General features: G+C 38.8%; 1 protein-coding gene across 3 annotated transcripts in view; it reads right to left on the bottom strand.

Moving 5' to 3' along the window:
• pld1b (phospholipase D1b) overlaps positions 1–21100 on the bottom strand; it is a 61251-nt gene continuing 40151 nt past the window's right edge. For all 3 annotated transcript variants that reach the window (XM_030123380.1, XM_030123379.1, XM_030123381.1), the window contains exons 14-26: positions 20868–21050; positions 19164–19383; positions 13743–13871; positions 13540–13658; positions 13055–13168; positions 12790–12900; positions 10708–10796; positions 8888–9001; positions 5038–5087; positions 3117–3251; positions 1308–1461; positions 877–994; positions 1–357 (exon numbers count right to left, since the gene is read on the bottom strand). In XM_030123380.1, coding sequence (XP_029979240.1) covers positions 133–357; positions 877–994; positions 1308–1461; positions 3117–3251; positions 5038–5087; positions 8888–9001; positions 10708–10796; positions 12790–12900; positions 13055–13168; positions 13540–13658; positions 13743–13871; positions 19164–19383; positions 20868–21050 — 1761 coding nt within the window. In that variant the 3' untranslated portion in view covers positions 1–132. The remainder of the gene's footprint in view (positions 358–876; positions 995–1307; positions 1462–3116; positions 3252–5037; positions 5088–8887; positions 9002–10707; positions 10797–12789; positions 12901–13054; positions 13169–13539; positions 13659–13742; positions 13872–19163; positions 19384–20867; positions 21051–21100) is intronic.

Genomic DNA, 21100 nt, shown 5'->3' with positions numbered 1-21100 from the left:
AGAATATGATGAGGTTTTTCTGTGGAGGTTTCATTGTTTTTAGCCCCTGCAGACCTCCACAATGGCGCCACAGCGACCACATCCACCTGAGACCCGTAAGTCCGTCCATGTGGACAGGGAGGAGTCCGTGTCTCAGGTCCAGACCTCCATGGGCACCATGGCCTCCTTGGATCCGATGGGAGGAAGCAGGTTCTGCTCCGACAGGAACTGGAGCGGAAACTGGACCAAGAAGCCCCGGATCTTCTTCAGCTCCTCGCGAGCCCGACTCGGGTCCTCCTTGTCCAGGCCTGGTTTGGCCAGGTAGCCCTCCAACTCCAGGATGCTACGGACGTCACTGGATGGCAGACAGCGGAAAACCTGAAAAAGAAGAAGAAGGAGGAGGAGGAAATGAGAAAAAGGAGAAGAAAGAGGAGGAGGAGGAGGAGGAGGTTGAGAAATAAGAGGAGGCAGAGGAAGAGGAGGAGGCACAGAGAGGCATGATGACAAGTTTGAAGACAAGACAAAATGTACAAATATTCAGAAAAAATGTAAAAAAATAACTAGTACACGTAATGACTTTCACATTAAATATCTGGGACCAGACGAAGAACCAGAACATCCAAAGATGTATTGATGAAGGTTTACACATGTTTAGCTAGTGAATATTTCATCCAAAAATAACAAGAATTAAACATAAAAACCAAGTGTTGTAAAAAAGATGTAATAAAAAGATGCAAAAAGACAAAAAAGATGCAACAATATGAAAAAGATGCAGAAAGAAAAAAAACATCTGAAGACACTTTCATTCAAATTTAACATGAATTAAACAGAAAAGCGAAGCTGAATCCAGACTGAGACAAGGACAAACTCATTAACGGTGAAGGAGGTGACGCTGACCTTCTGGTAGATGGTGGCGTTACGAGCACACGTCGCCATCCAAACCTCTTTGTAGAACTGGTCACTGATCGGATCCGAAATGTCAACGGACGGGTCGGTACCAGCACCAAGAATCATCCTGAAAAGATGAAAACGACAGCTGTAAGGACTCATGTAGAGATACATGTAAAACCAGAACCAGGACCCAAACCCGTTCAGAACCAGGGACAGTTCAGAACTAAGACCTGTTCAGAACCAGGGTCAGTTCACAACCAGGACCCATTCAGAATCAGGGCAGGAGGGCCTGTTCAGAATCAGGGCTATTTCAGAATCAGGACCCATTCAGTACTAGGACCTGTTCAGAACCAGGACTCGTTCAGAACCAGGGCCAGTTCAGACCCAGGACTCTTTCAGAAGCAGGACCCATTCAGAAGCAGGACCCGGGTCGGTACCTGAAGCACTCGAGGCGGAGCTGCAGGGCGTATTTTCCCGCCTGGTATTCCTGTCCATCCATCACCGAGGAAACCGTCTCTGAGTCCTCCACGATCACCGCCACCTCGCTGTCCCGTTTTCCCAGCATGCTCCTGTCGTTAATGTTGGCAGAACCTGAAGCAGAGGAACATGATGTAAAATCGTCCAACAGGGGGCACTCCAACATCTGATATCAAACCATAAGGCTTTAAATAAGTTTTCATCATCACTGCCTTCCTCAGCATTTATTTCAGTAGAGTCTTTAATTCACCTTTTATAACCACTTTACACAAATATCTGACTCTTCTGTTCTGTAGAAAATAGGGTTTTTGTTTGACTTTTTATGCATTTAAGGGGAATTATCTCTTATTTTTATTTTGCATCACTGCACATCTTCACAACATCAAATGAATTCAATGAATTCAACAGTAACGACAAAGAAAAGAGTGTTATTGACTCTTTTAAAAAATGAAAACAGAGTAAAAGATGGAACAGGATGGAAAGAGCCAAAAAGACAGCAAGATGTAAATGAGAAGATGAAGAAGACATAGAAAGACAAAAAGACACATCAAAATAAAAAGATGCGAAAAGACATAATAGTTGTTTATGCATTTGTTTATGCATTTGGCAGACGCTTTTTTCCAAAGCGACTTACAGGGGAAAACCAATTAAATCACTCAATCAATCAAATTTTATTTATATAATGCCAGATCACAAAAAAGTTATCTCATGACACTTTATATATAGAGTTGGTCAAAAACCAGACTCTAAGCCAATTTACAGAAACCCAACAGAAGTTGTAAAAGATAAAATGAAGAAGGCATAAAAAGAGAAAAATAACATAAAAAAAAAATAAGATTAAAGATGTAAAATGCCAAAAATACATAAAAGACATAAAATGTAAAAATATAAACAGATAAAAAAAGATGAAAGACAAACCAGATTTAAAGACATAGAAGACATTATACATAAATGACAAAAAAGATGTAAGTCATAAAAAGACAAAAAAAGACATAAGACACAAAAAGGCAAAACAAAAAAATAAAAGGACAAAAAGATTGCAAAAGGACAAAAATTGATGTAAAAAATATGAAGAAAAAATGACAAAAGACAAGGACATAAAAGATGTAAAACAAAAAATGATTAAAAAAAAGATTTTAAAAAATGTAAAAAGACAAAAAGGTTGCAAAAGGACAAAAAAGATGTAAAAAAAAAATATGAAGAAAAAAATGACATAAATGACAAAAAAAGATAAGGACATAAAAGACATAAAACAAAAAAAGGACAAAAAAGACAAAAAGATATTAAAAGACAATAAACATAAAAGACAACAACATGAAAATGATGCAAAAGGACGAAAAAAAAAAAGGCATAAAAGACAACAAAGACCTAAAAGATGCAACAAGAGGAAAAAGATGCAAAAGGACATAAAGAGGAGTCAAACTGCTTTAATTCTTCTCTGAGGTAAATACTGTCCTTTTACTTTTATCTTTTAAAACCAACAGTTACATATTAAACCAGTTAAAGCCTTTTAGTCGTTTTACATCTTACATAAGCAGCGCGTAGTCGACTCCTATACGCCTATAACTAATTAAAATCTACAATAAATAGTGACTTTTCTAAAACTTGTCACATGGTTTTGATTCAATGTTAAAACCAAAAATCAATGATTTAAAGTAAAAGGGGACGACTTTAACCATGTTTTACTAATAATACAAACGCTGTTACTGAGAACGTCTTCTGATCAGTGAGTGAATGTTTCTACTTTGCCTCTTTGACGAGTCGTTTACCGATGATGACGGTGTTGTCGTCGGCGATGAGCATCTTGCTGTGGACGTAGATGAGCTCGGTGACCAGTTTTCCCTCCAGGTCGGCGTGGGTTCTCAGACCGGTGATGGAGATGTAGTTCATCCACTGATCTCCCACTGGAAACCAAGCATTTACAACACGTTCACTGTCACATGTTCACATTTACCCACGTTTCACTGGAGTTTGTGCAACGAACCTCAATGTAAAGCGAAAAACCGCTGAAGAATCAGAACATAAAACTCTGATTAAAGGCTGGACATTTATCCCAAAATACACCAAAGCAGATGCAGAAGCAGTCGGCTGTTTTTAGGGGAATGTGGCTGAAACTGGGTTTGGTCGTTTTAATGACAGACTTTAAAACCTATTGAATAATTCCAATTTTACAGAACATGAGGAGTGTACAGTCCTGCGTAAAAGTCTAATTCCACCTTTACCTTTGTTGTTTTTCAGGGTTGAAATGATCACACATATATTTATTTCTCATTCTCTTTTCTACAGATACAACAAGAAAATACTGGAAATATGCGCACAGCCTTAAAAGACTCTAAAATATTGTAAAAATTGAAAAGGATTTAAAAAAACATAATAACAAAAACATCCTGAAAAACTAAATAAGACAAAAATGTTGGAAATGATGCAACTGATGAAAAGATGCAGCAAGACCAAAAAAATTAAAAAGATAACAATGACGTAAAAGACAAAAACATGAAAGATTCAACATGAAAATAAGAAAAAGATGAAAACGATGAAAAAAACCCCCAAAAAACTAAATGTCAAAACGACAAAAAGAACAAAAAAGACAAAACAGTCAAAAGACGCAACAAGGCGAAGACGATGTAAAAGATAAAAGTAACAGAAAAGATCCAAACGACGTACAAGACAAAAACATCATGAAAGAGACAAAATGAAGAAACAGGAATAAGGGTCCTGTAGTCCAAGGGCATATTTAAATACAGTAATTAACATTCGTTTGACATTTCAAGGTCACTCAAGGTCAAAGGTCATGGCACCAAATGAAAGCCCATATGTGACATCTATCTATTACCAATAGTAATTATATCAATGTCTTCAACTGTTTTGAAGTTATAGCACTTTGAAATGTGTCCCATTAGAAACCGATAGGGATTTTTAACATTTCAAAAATTCATAAAATATTTAAAAGTCAATATTTCTCAATTCTTTGAATAACATCAATTACTTTGAACTTTGTAGATCTTGGTCCAAGGAACCTCTGCTATGAATTTCAGTTGATTCTGGCTGACGGTTTTGGAGAAGTTGTTTCTCAAAAAATTGTTTACGGACAGACAGCAGATAATAATAAATAATAATAATGGATTGGATTTATATAGCGCCTTTCTAGACACCCAAAGCGCTTTACATTATTGACCCATTATTCATTCACTCTCACATTCTCCCTCTGGTGGTGGTAAACTACATCTGTAGCCACAGCTGCCCTGGGGCAGACTGACAGAAGTGTGGCTGCCCTCTGACCACCACCAAACATTCATACACCAGTGTGGGTGGCACTGGAGGCAAGGAGGGTGAAGTGTCCTGCCCAAGGACACAACGGACTGACTAGGACAGAGTGGGATTTGAACCGCCAACCCTTCGGTTATGGGACAACCCGCTCTACCAACTGAGCCATGGCCCATACAAATAGTCTATTGGACCTTTGGGTCGTTGGACTGACAAGTTAAGTCCTGCTCCACAAAAACACACGTTGTGTCTGATTTCATTTCCATTTCATGTTATTTTGTTGATTTTCTCTATAAAAGTCAATAAGGTCAATCTGATTTCTTATCCAACCTCTGGATCTAAACACATTAACTGTGACCGAGCATCATTGACTGAACTGTGACGACGTAAACGTGTGTTTTCTCCACATCGTCGTCTCTGACTTACTCTCTCGTCTGAGCTGTGAGATGATGGAATGATCTCCTCGGTTCATGGTCCTGCAGAGACACAACACAGACGGATGACGCAAAATGATCAATACAAGTGTTTACACTGAAGGTTTATTGTATGACCCTGTGGATAAAGGGTTAAGGTGTGGCGGTATCTAATCTATCACTAATCTAATCTATCTCCATCCAGGATTTAACTCAAAGTAAGTAAAGTAAGTAAATTTTATTTATAGAGCACTTTTCACAGACAGAGTCACAAAGTGCTTTATCAATTCAAATCAGAATCAAATTAAGTTTACAGAGACCCAACAGAATCCTTCAGGAGCAAACACTTGTGATTGGTGACAGTGGCGAGGAAAAACTTCCCTTTAACGGGCAGAAACCTCGAGCAGACCCAGACTCCTGAAGGATGGCTGTCTGCCTCGACCAGTTGGGGTTAAAGAGAGAGAGAGAGAGTAAAGGAGGAGAAAAGAGAGAGCGATAGAGATATAGAGAGACTGGGGGGGGATGACACATGGAGTACGTTATGATGAATACATAGAGTGTAATCAGTCTGTGGTGGTCCTGGGTCAGGTGGGAGACTAAAAAGCCTGTTTGAACAGGAGGGTTTGGAGGTGTTTCTTAAAGCTCTCTACAGAGTCCATGGACCGTAGGTGTAGAGGCAGGTCATTCCATAGACGTGGTGCCACAGCTTTAAAAGACCTGTCACCGCGTGTGCTAAAACAGGTCCGTGGAACCATCAGCAGGTGCTGTCCTGAAGACCTCAAGCTACGAGTCGAGCTGTAGGGCTGGATCAGGGAAGCAATGTATGCAGGGGCCTGGCCATGTAGGGCCTGGAAAGTTAGCACAAGAATTTTGAAATGAAGACGATATAGAACAGGAGCCAGTGGAGAGATTTAAGGATGGGAGTGATGTGGGTTCTCCTGTTTGTGCGGGTCAGGAGCCTGGCAGCAGAGTTCTCGACAAACTGTAGACGGGCCAGCTCCTTCTGTTTAAACATGTAAACAGGCTGTTGCAGTAGTCTAAGCGAGAAGATACGAAAGCGTGAACGATCATCTCGAGCTCATTTGTGGACACCATAGATCTGAGTTTGGAGATGTTGCGTTGGTGGAAGAAACAGTTTTTGACTAGGTGTTTGGAGTAGAATTCTAAAGACATGTCCTGGTCAAAGATGACACCCAGATTCCTCAGTTTTGTCTTTACCGAGGAACTCAGGTCTCCAAGGTGATGTTTGATCCCTGGGATTGCACTATCCGGGGCAATGATGAGGGTCTCAGTTTTGCTGGAGTTCAGCTGGAGGCTGTTCTCATTTAGCCACTGCTTCAGCTCTGACAAGCAGTTGATTAAGGAACTCAGTTTGTGGGGCTCAGAGGAGTTAAAGGAGCAGTACATCTGGATGTCATCCGCGAATAGATGATAGGAGACATCACTGTACTGTCGGATAATGTGGCCAAGTGGGAGGACATAGAGTAAGAATAGGACTGGTCCCAGGACAGAGCCTTGGGGCACACCACACAGTAGATCCGCTGAGTCAGATTGGAAGTTGTTTATTGACACAGTGAAGCTTCTGCCGGTCAGGTAAGAGGAGAACCAGTCTAGCACATGACCTGACATCCCTACCAGGTCCCTCAGTCTCTCAATCATTATGGTATGGTCCACTGTGTCAAAGGCCGAGGAGAGATCTAGCAGGACCAAGACCGTGGATTTCCCGGAGTCAGCCGCCATCAGGATGTCACTAGACACTTTTAATAGTGCGGTTTCTGTTGAGTGGCGTTGTCTAAACCCAGACTGAAAAGTGTCATAGATCTGGTGTGTCTCCAGAAAAGCTGTAAGTTGTTTAGACACTGCTTTCTCAAGGATTTTGGCCAATAGGGGGAGCTTTGAAATGGGCCTGTAGCTTTTGAAGTCTGTGGGGTCCAGTGTGGTTTTCTTTAGTTTAGGTTCTATGATGGCCTGTTTGAAGGAGCTGGGAAACAAACCAGTTGTGAGCGACAGGTTAAAAAACTTTGTGACCCATGGTCCAATAGTGTCAAAGACACCGACAAGGAGCTTATGGGGGAGGATGTCTGCAGAGTTGGAGGAGGGTTTCGTTTTGGATAAAAGTGCTGAGATGTCCTCCAGTGTCACAGGGTCGAAAGAGGACCAGGTTTGCAGAGGGGGATCAGATAGGGTCATACGGCCAGAGGGTGGTGGGATATTGTGTTTAATATCCCTGATCTTGTCTGTGAAGAAGTTTAGGAAGTCATTGCTGTCAGCTTTACAGAGCACGGGGGCAGCAGGGACAGCAGGGGACACAATGGACTGGATTGTGTCACAGATTACTTTGGGGTTTTTCTTGTATGTGGCTATAAGTTTGTGGAAGTAGCTGGATCTTGCCTCCTTAATCATTTTATTTAATGAGGTTATGAGATCTTTAAGATGTAACCTGTGTACTTCCAACTGGGTTGCTTTCCAAAGACGCTCAGTTTTGCGACATGTTCTCCTTAACTTTAAAATGTTTTCATTTATCCAGGGACAAGACCACTTACGAGTGACATTAGTTTTCACGGGAGCCACCTGGTCAAGAATAGAGCTGCAGTGTGTGGCAAAGCACTGGATAAACTCATCAACATCGGGACACTCATTAAGAAGACTAGGGTTAAACAGGGCACGGAAATCCTGGGCTGTGGACTCTGTAATGATCCTCCTCTTGGCCCTTCTAGGTGCAGGCTTGGGCTCAAGAGGCACACATAAGTCAAAAAACACACCACAATGATCACTCAAGTGGACATCCTCAACACACACATTTGTGACGTGTAAGCCCAATGAGAATACCAGGTCCAGGGTATGTCCTTTCTTGTGGGTGGGGCCAGATACATGTTGTTTGAGGTTAAAAGTGTCAGTCATGGCTAAAAGTTCCATTGCTGGGCTGGATGAATTGTTATCGATGTGCAGATTGAAATCCCCAAGAATTAAAACCTTCTCCAGTTTTATTATTGATGTAAGGAAATCACTGAAATCGCTTAAGAAGGCACCAGCAGGGCCAGGGGGACGGTAGATTAAGAAACAGTAAAACACACTGGACGAGCCAATCTGGATCATTTGTGACTCAAATGAGGGAAAGTCATCGGTGCTCATCCCTCTGCATGTGTATTTGTCTTGGTGCACTACAGCAAGGCCACCGCCCCGGCGACAGGGGCGGGGCTGACCAACAGCAGAGCAGCCAGGAGGGCACAGTTCATTTAAATGAATGAACTCCCCATCCCTTTGCCACGTCTCCGTCAGGAATAATGCATCCAAGTTCCTGTTGGTAAAAAGCTCATTTAGGGAGAAGGATTTATTGGCAATGGAACGTGCATTTAGTAATCCAAACCGGCTAGGTGGTGGTGACATCATGGTGTTCGTGTCCGCTGTGTGTAATGGGATTTGTGTCAACTCAACAAATACTGCATTGGAAAATAAACATAACGTGCTGCACACTTTTAGTACCCCTCAGCCAGAATGGACAGACAGACAGACAGACAGACAGACAGGTGACAAAACAATTACAATACCCCTCTGGCCACAGCCGGCCGAGGGGTGACAACTGAATTATACCCCAATACTTCATTAATATAACAATTAATAAAACACTTAATTAACAAACTAACAAACAATTAATTAAAACAGCATTTCATGAGTTTAAAATATGAAATCAGCTGTTTCTGCTCCATCACATCACACTGACATAAAAACTGTCAGAACAGCTGCATGACGCCATGGTAAAGCAGATAAAATATTGTAATCTTAACAGAGACTTAGGCTGATAATGACTTGTAATGTGAGGATTTTTGGCCGTTTCTTCTACGTCTTGGCATAAACATCTTCACCTGTAGTTGAAGTGCATGATGGCCTGGATGGCGCTGCCTCCTCCAGTGTTGATGTCGCCCTCAAAACCCGGAAGCAGAGGAGTCACCACGTAAACACGGTACTTTTTACTCTCCCTGAAACAAGAATAAAACGTACACAGCTATTATCATCATGGAATGTGACTGTAGGCATAAGGTTAATGCTCATATGTTCAGATCTGTAAGTTTTATTATAGTGTGAACGACACAAATCACAACGGTCTGGCCTTTTTGGCGTCAGAATGGACCATATTTGGGCAAAAAGGTGGAGCAGGGAAAGAGAAGATAGGTATGCTAATGCTAAATGCTAATGCTAAACTCTACATTCTCAATTTGTGATGACATACTTGCCTTAAAGTCCTTTGCTAAAATTGTAAAACTTTGTATTTTAATGGGCTTTTTACCTACAATTGTAAGTCTATGCTATGTATTTGCCACATAAAAACATGTAGCTAACAAGTGACTAAAGACAGTTTCTGGACAATAAATCAGTGTTTAATTCTATTCTCCTGAACTTGAGTGCTATTCCCTTAATATTACCTGTAGTTTTTATTACAGTGTAAATTTTATTACAGTGTGATCACATTGAACCTGGCCTTTCCAGGTCCATGTGGGGTCCTCAGGCAGATGCAATACCATCTGAACAGTAGACCGGATGGACTATCACTGGTAGCCGAGTGTTTTGGTCATCGCCATTTTGTCTTTTTGAACCATATTGAGGGAGGCGATAGACATGCTAATGCTAATGCTAAACCCATTACATTCACAATTCATGACTACAGACCTTCACAAAAAATGTAAAACTCTATATTTTAATGCTATTTTTACCTTCAGTTTTAACTACTGCCCCATTGGTACTATGTATTTTCCACTTTGGTCATTTGTTACTGACATATTTTTCTGTGACAAAGGTAATTTTTGGAAAATAAAGTAGTGTTTAATTCTATTCTCATAAACTTGAGCGCTATTCCCTTAATATTACCTGTAGTTTTTCTTACGGTGTAGATTTTATTGCTCTGTGATCACACTGAATCTGGCTTTTCCTGAACAGTACACTGGATGGACAATCACTGGTAGCCCAGTGTTTTGGTCATCGCCATTTTGTCTTTTTGTACCATACTGAGGGACATGATAGGTGTGCTAATGCTAAATGCTAATGCTAAAACCATTACATTCTCAATGTGTGACTACAGACCTTCACAAAAGTGTAAAACTCTATATTTTAATGCTATTTTTACGTCCAGTTTTAACTGTTGCCCCATTGGTACTATGTATTTTCCACTTTGGTCATTTGTTACTGACATATTTTTCTGTGACAAAGGTAATTTTTGGAAAATAAAGTAGTGTTTAATTCTATTTTCCTGAACCTGACTGATATAACGCTCAGACTCTGTATGTTTCCTTTAATATTACCTGTAAAAACACGCCCTGGTCTGTTTGTACACCGACGCCACCAGAGGAAATCAGATTAGCTTTGTGTGTTTGTGTGTCTGCGTTTTGTTCAGGATGTGTGTTTTGTGATAAGCCTTGATCTGCCTGACTATAAAACACCATAGAGACGAAAAAAAAAAAAAAAACAGGACTAAAAGGGGAAACTATTCATGTAAATGTTCATAGAGTCCAAGTCAAACAGACTGATAAGAAACCAGTCACATGGTAGGAACACATCATCAACAGATCCTGTGTTTGTTTATCTGCGAAATTACACCCAGATAAGACGACAGGCATGTGATCATCACATACTTTTCTTGTAAATGGTTTGGAGGTGAGGCATGTGTGGATATAGTTTAATGCTGCGTTACCTGTACGCTCTGATGATGCGTTCTGCGATTGCGTCTCCGATTTTGTTGAAGACATGCCTGTTGTCTGCACAGCTGATGAAAAACTGATTCTGAAAGAAAAAACACACAACACTACAGTGGATACACAGATTTAGCTCTTTTGTTCATAAGTGGCACAAGGCAAAAACCTTCACTCCCCAAGTTATTCTGCTAATTTTCTGACAGTAATTTTACATTTTACACAAAGTACTTGAACTTGAATTCCAAAATGTTAAACAGTTAATTACAAACACAAATACGAGTACACTTAATTCAACCTCATGGGAAATTCACTTTTCCATCAGCTCAAGAAAATAAAACAAAAACTGAATTTAACAAGCAAGCAAATATTTATTACATGTTTATATAATAATACAATATATAATTATTATATACAACTTATTACAGGTGATTACTGCCACTTTTGCACAGTTGCTATGGTGAGCTCCACCCTATAAAAACAGTTGCTATGGTGATTGCTGCCACTTTTGCACAATTGATTCCTGCCACTGTTCTCACACTTGCTATGGTGATTTCCAGTTTTTTTTCCATAGTTGCTAGTGACCCCCGCCCTTATAGCACAGTTGCAATGGTGATTTCCACCTCTTTAACACAGTAGTTATTTTGATTCCAACCCTTTTTTATCACAATTGCTATAGTGATTCCCACCCTTTTAACACAGTTCCTATGGTGATTCCAACCATTTTAGTACAGTTGCTATGGTGATTCCCACCTGTTTAACACAGTTGCTATGGTGATTCCAACCCTTTTTCATCACAGTTGCTATGGTGATTTCCACCTTTTTTTTTAATACAGTTGCTATGGTGATTCCAACTATTTTAACACAGTTGCTATGGTGACTCCACCTCTTTTTTTTTTTTTTTTTTTTAGCACAGTTGCTATGGTGATTTCCACCCTTGTAACACAGTTGCTATGGTGATCCCAACCATTTTAGTACAGTTGTTATGGTGATTCCTGCCACTATTTGCCCATTCTATCTTGCTACCTTTTGGATATTGCTATGGTGATTCCTGCCATTTTTCCATGGTTGCTATGATGACATATGAACACTAACAAACAAAGATCTACAATCAAGGGGCAAAAAAAAGGCATATAAGATGCAGGTAGAACTTAAAATCACCCAGAAGACTATGCTGAGCAAAGTCATTAAAATTTTAGGTAGTCCTAGTTTAGTTTAAACTGTGGAAAAACAGCAACGTAAAAAGTGAGTTTTTCTGGATTTGAACAGAATCGTCCACTCCAATTTAATATAGTGTTTAACGATCAGTTGGATGGAACTCCTGTCGCTCTAATTCTCATTGTTCTAGTTCTGTAAGACGTTGGCTTTGGTCGTTACATCGTTTGAAAAGGACGAGTGTAGCTGCAGTTCATGGTAAATATGGTGAAGTGGTTTTAAATGGACAGAAAAGAGCTGAGTGTTTATCATCCACTATAAGTCTTAACATTCTGTCCTGTACACACTGATTAAAAAGTCTAAATCAGACGGAAAAACATGATGTTATTTGGCTCAAAACAAGGGTGGGTTTCATTATTCTCACGACATATGAATGACAGTGGCACAACACACTGGAAAAAATCAAAGTCTTACCAAGTGTATTTTTCTCATTTCTAGTCCAAATATCTCATCACACTTAAAATAAGACATAATCACCTAAAGAGGAAGTTTTCAGTAAGATATAAGAAGAAATTTTTAGACAATAGATCTAGAAAATCTTATTTCAAGAAATCTTACAAAGATACTTTTTACTTGTTCCATTGGCATTTTTTTTTTTTTTTTTTTTGCTTTTACATATTTTACTTAATTCAAGAAAAAAAAAATCTGCCAATGGGACAAGTGAGAATTATCTTGGTAAGATTTCTTGGAATAAGATTTTAAAAATAAGTTCTTATATCTCACTGAAAAGTTACTCTTTAGGTGATTATGTCTTATTTTAAGTGTGGTGAGATATTTTGACTGGAAATGAGAGAAATACACTTGGTGAGATTTAGATTTTTTTCAGTGTACAATTTCTGACATGAAAATGCCTGTAAACAGAGCAGTACCTCTATGTAGATGAAGTGTTGGCTGTTCTTGATGGCGTGGACGTAGGCGTTGTGGATCGACTCCTCGTGGTACTTGATGCCAGCCGACCAGTCAGCAGCAGAACGAAGGATCTGAGAACAAAGGAGGAAAAAAAATACTAAATTTTCCACATCGCACTTGTAAAAACTGCACACTAGAAGATGAAAGTGCTTGGTTTGCATGCATCAAACACTGAAGTAGTCGCTTAATGAAAAGTTGAAAGTGAAACCAGTTGGATGGAGTCACCTGGACTTTGGTTTGGACACAGTTGGGGACTTGGTATCGCTGTTCTCCAGCCGTGGTGTGAGACTTGGGCAGGAGATATGGGTACGACAGGGACCGGTACTTTGGCTTCACCAGCTGGAAGCGCAACAGAAACATTTTAACATTAGGAAGGATTCCATACAGCATTTATTACTTATTTTAGGCAAGGCAGGTTTATTTCTATAGCACATTTCATGTACAAGACAATTCAAAGTGCTTTACATAAGACATTAAAAGCATTACAGCAGGGAGGCAATAAAAAGTATAGGCATGAGAAAAAAAAGAAAAAACAACAGATAAACAGATGAAACAGATAAAAACTTTAAGCTTAAAAGAAACAGTGCAGACCTGAACTTCTGAGTTAAAAACTCTACTCAAATGCAGCTGAGAACAGGTGGCTCTTTCACCTGGATTTAAATCAGCTGAGTGTTGTTTTGAGCTTTAATACTCTACGTTTGACCTCTGACCTTGGTGAAGTTCCACCTCTGGATGAAGTGTCTGGCCACATCTCGAGCTGCTTTCCCATGAACCACTGAGGCGATGTCGTGCCAGGGCATTCTGGGAGTTGTATGTCTGTCAATAAAATCTAAAACAGACAGTGAAGATAACTGATGAGTTAAGCTGCCGCTCCGAGATACACACTGACAGTTAAACTGATGCTTCACGCTACCGTCAAAAGGTTTGTCCAGCTGGATCCAGTCCTTGTGGACGAAGTTGCAGTAGTCCTTTCCATGCCAGAATCGAGTGTTTCCAAACAGTTCGCCTACTCCTGTGTGGAGGCTACGAACTGAGCCACTCCCTACAACACAAACAGCATCGTGTCATTTAATATTTAGGCAAAAGGATCAACTCTGCAAACCTCAAACCTCTCCACAACTCTATGTTTGTTCAGGAATTTTCCCAAACTTAGGTGTTGTGGAGATTTTTTTTATCAGCTCACAAACAGTCAGAATAGGAATTACATAATAAGTATGAATTCATCTTACTAATTAAGAAAGAAGAGGAATGTTGGAAAGAGTATCATGCTAACATTGGCATTAGCAAACACCATTCATTATAGTGGCCTATATAACACATACGTATGTAACATAATGGAGATCCATGTGCTGTTTTTTCATATGCTGTAGTTATTATACCCACATTTAGTCTAGCAATGAATCAAACATAACCAAGGCTTCACTGGATCTGGATTAACAACCAAAATGAACCCAGTAAAAATGGAAATGAACGTAGACAAAAGGACATAATGACCTTTGTCAATTAAAATCTAATCAGTTCTATGTCTGTGAACATCGTGAAATTTGGACTGTCTCACAAATAACTGCAATTTTTTTTTAAAATTTATTGTCTAATCTGTTCATTTGATGCCTTGACTGTATAAATCTAATTCATCTCGGGGTGGCATGGTCATATTACGGCTACCAAAGCTACAAGGTTCAGTGTTCAGTTCTCTCTATGCTGTTCAGGTTTCCCTCGCCATCAAAAACAGGTATTTGTCAGTTAAACTCGAGGAGACTGTGAGGTGCCATGCAGGCGTACTACTGTTGGACAAACTACACTTTCAGTCACTGGAACTGAATATTGGAACAGTTTACCACCTAACATAAGAGACTCACAATTATATGCCTCCTTCAAATCACAACTTAAACATTGGATGAAGGAAAGCCAAGCCTGTGACCATCAGTAGATGGTCCTCACTTTGTTGCTCTGTCTGTTTTTATGATGTTTTGCCTTTTGTCGATTGTCTTTCTTGTCACTTGCATAGGGACTACAGATGGAAATTAGCACTGCTGCTACAATCTGGCATATTTACAGCTGGAATTGTTGCAGATGTTCATTAATATGCACTGTCCCTAATAAATAAATAAATAAATAAATAAATAATTTTCCTGTCGGTGTCCTTGACCACGGTGCTGATGAAGGTCTAGAATTGGCTCCAAAGCACCTTGAATGGGAGCTCACTGCTAATACGCTAATGCTAATGCTCAGTACAGTGTATCATAGGATGGGTAAAATGCAGAGACTGAATTTCCCTACATGGATAATAAAGTGAGTTAACCTTTAACTTCAGTTGATATTTAATAAATGTTGACAGAAACAAATTCAGGAGAAACATAGAAATGCCTCAGATGTTGATGAAACATGGCGAGACAAAAACAACATACAAGAAGAATGTTGTAAACTTTTGTCATTTGGTGCTTGAACTAAAACATTATGTCAATCACAGCAGAATTGGGTAGAATCATTGTTTTCTGTTAGACCTTTTGGACAAGTGCTGCAAAAACTCTGCAAAAATCACTGCAGCTTTGATGCATAAGTTATTATATTGATGCACTGGTGTGATTCATTCTGGAAGAAGTATTGTCTGTTTTATCTTGTTGTAGTGTCCTTGGGTGTCTTGAAAGGCACTTATAAATAAAATGTATTATTATTATTATTATTGTTCCCATCCTTCATATCAGGAAAAGTAATCAAAAACACTATGAAATTACTCCAGTGCAAATAAAAATTCTGCATTTCATTCCTCAGTCACTGCAGTTTGCTTATAAATTTCAGAAATCTATCCATATCTTTAATATTTTAAGCCCTGCATCCAATTTAGGATGCCCAAAAGAGCAAAGACATTAACTGGTTACAAGCTTCTGGTATCATTTCTAGTTTCTAGTATGTTTAATAAAGTACTTTGTATGAAATTAGGTCCTGACAGTGATTCCACTTAGAGGAAAGAGGCTCCTAATCCGTTTACAAGTACAATCCTGGCTCTGACAGTGATGCAGCGATGTTTGGAAACCGCTTTGACAGCACATTTACAGAAATTAAACAGCAGTTCTAGAGTCAGGATTCACAGATAAACAGAAGCAACAGGCAGCAGAGCCACTGGTACATGTTTACATATAAGGCAATACTTGGCCTCTTGCCTTTCTACGTTTGTACATTAATTGTGCAGAGAAATTCTAATATTTATTCTCTCCGTACAAATGATCATATATTACTTTCTGTTCCAATCGCCCGCACAGAACTGGTTCCAAGGGCTTTTGTTTACTCTGCACCTTATGCATGGAATCAGCTGCACAAAGACTGGAAACTGAGTTAATTTCTTTGAGCGCTTTAAAGTCCAAACAGAGTTCTTGAGGCCGACTACATAACTTGCACTCATTTTTGTTAATCTGCTTGTAAATGTTATTTTTACCAACTATTTATTGTTTAATGTGTCTGTTTTATATGGTTTAAGTGTGTGATCTTGTAACTGTGTTCTGTATTTGCTGTTGCCTATCTTGCCCAGGACTCCGTTGTAAAAGAGGTTCTTAATCTCAATGGGATTTTTACTGGTTAAATAAAGGTAAAAAAAAAATTAAAACTCAAAGACTGGACTTAAACCACACACTCTCCCATGTGGGGAAAATAGGGGAGTGTTTTTCTGCAGATATAGCTGACTTTGTGTTTTCCACCGGCTGTTGTTTGCCTCTTGTTCGTCCTTATATCTATCACATCAGCAGGATAAACACAGAGGATGCTAGCAAACAAACAGCGACCAATAAAAAACTTTTGCTGTTTGTTTTACTGCAGAAAAGACACGTGCAACAGCAGAAATAGGAAAAGGGGAAGTAATTACAGGCTGCAGTTGGTCGTCACATCAAACCTCAGGCCTGTTTGATGCGTATGTCTAAAAAAAGGGAAAATATAAGGCTATCACTTGTGGTGGTTTCTCTGGTCCGACTCAAGTTACCCCTGCATATCCCTCCTCACGAAGCAGTTTAATTCAAGTCAAACATCAGATGTCATGGTTTCCCTCAGCATAACAGCATCCAATTATCTCCAGTCGATGGCTGAAAATCTGGAAATGATCTTCAAACTTGCATACAGAGAAATAAAAGTCAGTAAATGAGGAGTAAATCCACGGCAAAGCACACAGGAGGGGGTCGGTAGATGCAGGGTTTTTACGCCGCCCGACTCACCAGCCTGACCCTGGCCGATGAGCGTGGCTTCCCTCAGCTCCACCAGCCGACTGGGGATCAGACTGATTTGGCTGGTGATGCTGTTGGACCAACCTAAACAGAGGGTCCACAAAGACGGAGGCTATCGCTGCTGGACGTGACAACATAAACATCAACCAGCCGACGCCTAAAGTTTGAGACTTTCACTGTAATCGAGCGGATAAATGAAACCTGACGATTGGTACTTGTGGTTAACAGGACACTTCTGAAGTAATAATTGAAATCAGATTGGCACAAAAATATACTTAAGCTACTATTAAGGTCAATATTTAGCATTTGGTGGTGGTAGTGGATGCTAAAAGTACTTCTGTTTAACCTATGTGTCAATCCATTAGCCTTCTGAGACCCGGCAATGCATTTTTGTCCTCTGTAGTGGACAAGAGTTTCACACCTTTACTTAAAAAAAATTTAAAAAATGTCCACTGAAAAGAACATTATATGAAAATTTTTCTTAAAATGTCTATGAAAAAACTTTTGCATCATGCTGTTTCTAATTAAGGCAATTACTTAATGTAAAATGCCGAAAATATTTACTTACTGGGTCTCAGGAGGATGTCAAACATACAGCTTTGTAGATGTAAACACTTCCATAATGTAATTTAACTTTTATGTTGTTATTATTTTACTGGGCTGTCCCACTTCAGATCATTTTGGGGTGAATGTTGAACCTGAACTAAAATGACTTTGACACCCCTGCAATAGAGTATATCACGTACTGATATAAATGTGACAAAAATTATACTGTAAAATGCTAAATTTGACTTCTTATGACTATGGTAAGTTATTTAACATGCATTTAAATATAATTTTACTCAGCAACATAACTCCACTCCACTGCTGCAAAATGGACAGTCTATTCTTGATATGTATAGAAATTTTGTGTTCTGTGCATAGTCAGAATTTAGTCTGATATATGTAGGATTTTTGATTTGCTTATGGAATCTGACATAGGAATTTAGGGTAGGTAGAAGGACGGGGTAAGGGAGAGGGAGATTATAAATTCAACTTCATCCCGGTCCTTTTCAAATGTTTGACTTTCTTTTATATAATCACTTTGTTGTTTGGTTTTAATGATATATTCGAAATAAATACAGCAACAAAACCAAAAAACCCCCAAACTTTAAACATCCTAGAAACTCTATCTGAAAGAAGGGCCCATAAAAACATAAATATTTGCTAATTTTGCAAATTAGCATAGCAGTTAGCCAGTTTGGAAGTTGCACTGCTAAATGTAGCTTCTATTCACAACAGAGTAAGGCCATCTTACTGTACATCAAGCTCAACTCAAGCTCAATTACAAAAACTTTTTAGATGTACTTTAGGAAAAAAAAAACTATTTTACAAGTAGTAAATAGTCTGAGGAAAATATTTTATTGTGGTAGTGAAAAGTGCTGAAACACACAGCGCTGTCCACTTTACTATTTAAATGATTACCACGTGATTCAAACTAGCTTTATTATAAATCAATAAAAATACGCTTAAATAGATAATATGAAAACCAACTTTGATGTTAGCGTCTAATAATTAGCATGTGTTAGCTTGTGTGTGCTCAAATGAAGTTAGCAACATAAAATTGCTGTAGTTAACTAACTGCTATAGATATTAAAAGAACACATTTTAAAAGATAAACTTTACTGTTATCACCTAAACGAATAATCACAACTACAGATTTGTTTTTATTTTATGCTTTTTTCCACTGGCTAATGTTAGCAACAGACATTAGCATCCAGGTGGTGATAGTCCTAGCGAACACTTTTGTCAGAAATTAGTCAGCTGTGTTTACATTAATTCCCACTAAAAGATACCGAAAATGTCTAGCAAAAAATACAGTTAAATAGCAACTTCACGCTTTTACAGCCCATTTAGTTCCATTTTTTTGTGTGTCTTTTAAGGCTGTGCACATATTTGCTGTATTTTTAAGAGAATGAGAAATAAATATGTACAATCATTTTAACTCTGAAAACAACAAATGCGAAGGTGGAATGAGACTTTTGCACAGTGCTGTCTGTATATTCCTACTTTCGTGCACAGATGTACTTGTTAGTTCACTCCTGACTGGATTTCTGTTGACATCCTGTTGCCATGGCGTTACTCACTCTCCTCCTCGGCGTCCAGGTCGCTGTCGCTGTCGGCCTGGGCGAGGCCGTGTTTCTGCAGGTGTTTCCTGATGCTGAACCTGGTCCTCCTCATCCTCCCCTGGCTTTTCAGCTTGGGTTGGTCACCTGAGTCCGTTACGGTGAAAATGCCCTTTCCGTTGCTCTGGGAAACGCCGCCACTGTTTGCCGAGGCCAGTGTGTTGGCAGACGAAAACACAGCCTAGAAATTAAAGATACATGCAGCGAGATTAAGTCCAAGTACATTAAAAATACTGGAACAAAGTATAAATACAGGAAAAATCACAGCAGGGCTTCCACTCAAATATTTCATTTGATTGAAGATTAAATGATGATCGTGTTCATAATTAGAAAAAAATACTCCAATTCTTTTTAAATAAAAGAATCCTTTTAAACTGCCAAACAGGAAGTCGATGTCAATCCTTCATTTTTAGATAATTTGATAAATCTTATTTTTGCTCATTTTATTGATTATTTTGTTCATTTTCTTGACGGTTTGCTAATTTTTCTTCCATTTTCTTTATCATTATGTTCATTTTTATTACTTTTCTCATACATTTTCCTTTGGGTATTGATTTTTCTAATTTTGTGCTTTTTTTCCCTTAATATTCTTGGTTACTTTATCGTTTTTATTTTTTTTTCTTGGTGATTTTGTTAATTTTCGTGATTATTTTGTTCAGTTTTGTTTATCTATTTTATTAATTTTCTCAGCAATTTCATTTAATTTCAATTTCTTCCTCTTTATGTTTATTTTTATTTAGTTTCTTAATTTGTTTAATATAGCCAGCAATTTTGCACATTTGTATTAATTCTATTGATTATTTTACTCATTTTTTGTAATTTTTCTTCATTTTCTTCATGATTTTGTTCAAATAAATGTTGCATTATGAAGCAATGATTCTGAATTTGTCTTATCTTTGCTGTTTTATGATTATGACTTGGTTTTAGAGGAGTGAATATTCTGCTATCGGCTAATCCACTGTTTTGTGTTACATTGAAATGATTCCCACTGGAAACAAATGGCCCAGGGTTCGACAGATTAAAGTAAATTCTGTTTATTAATTAGGAACTTGAAGTATTTTATATTACAGTGGTGTGCAAAAATATTAGCACACTTTTCAAATCTTAAGTAATTGGTGGTTTATTTGTTCCCAGAGCCTGAATTTCACTTTTTTGCCATTGCAAAAGGTAAAGGCTAAGGTACTGAGAATATTTCACCTACAAATTTATCAATCCAGTCATTGTTTTACATTTTACTCAAATATTTAGTGCCGCCCCCCACCCCCCCCGGCAACAATCTAAGGAAACTCTCTGGAATGAGCTTCTGAGAGTGTGGAATGACATTGGGGTTGAAAGTCTCAGACAATACATGGACACAATGCCAGAAAGATGGGCTGCTGTGATTGTTGCCAAGGGGGGGCCACATTAAATATTCAAGTAAAATGTAAAAAATAGGACTGGACTGATAACATTGTAGGTGAAATATTCTCAGTACCTTTGTCTTAACCTTTTGCAATGGCAATAAATTGAAATTCAGGCTCTGGGAAAAAAAATAAACCACCAGTTTCTTAAGATTTGACAAGTGTGTACACTTGTAAATACAGTTAATCTAAACTGTGACTGGTGTGATAACTTTACATGAATAATCTGACAGTAGTGGATAAAACCTGAATGTGTGTGTTTAACCTGGTCCAAGTGTGAAAGCGTCACACTCCCGACGTCTGTCAGCCGGTGTTCCATGTCGTCCCAACGACCGTATGCCAGGTCGATCCCGCCCACAAAAGCCACTGATTGGTCGATGACTATGATCTTCTCGTGATGCGCCCACAGGTAGACAGCAGAGGAGACGTGATCTGGGTGACGAATCACCTGTAGACAAGAAGATGAAACCTCAGACTCATCACCTCCACGTACAGAGG

The sequence above is a fragment of the Sphaeramia orbicularis genome, chromosome 20 (genome assembly GCF_902148855.1).
Source record: "Sphaeramia orbicularis chromosome 20, fSphaOr1.1, whole genome shotgun sequence".
Lineage (NCBI taxonomy): Eukaryota > Metazoa > Chordata > Actinopteri > Kurtiformes > Apogonidae > Sphaeramia > Sphaeramia orbicularis.
The sequence above is the reverse complement of the archived record's forward strand: the minus strand, read 5'-3'. Positions and strand labels throughout refer to the sequence as shown.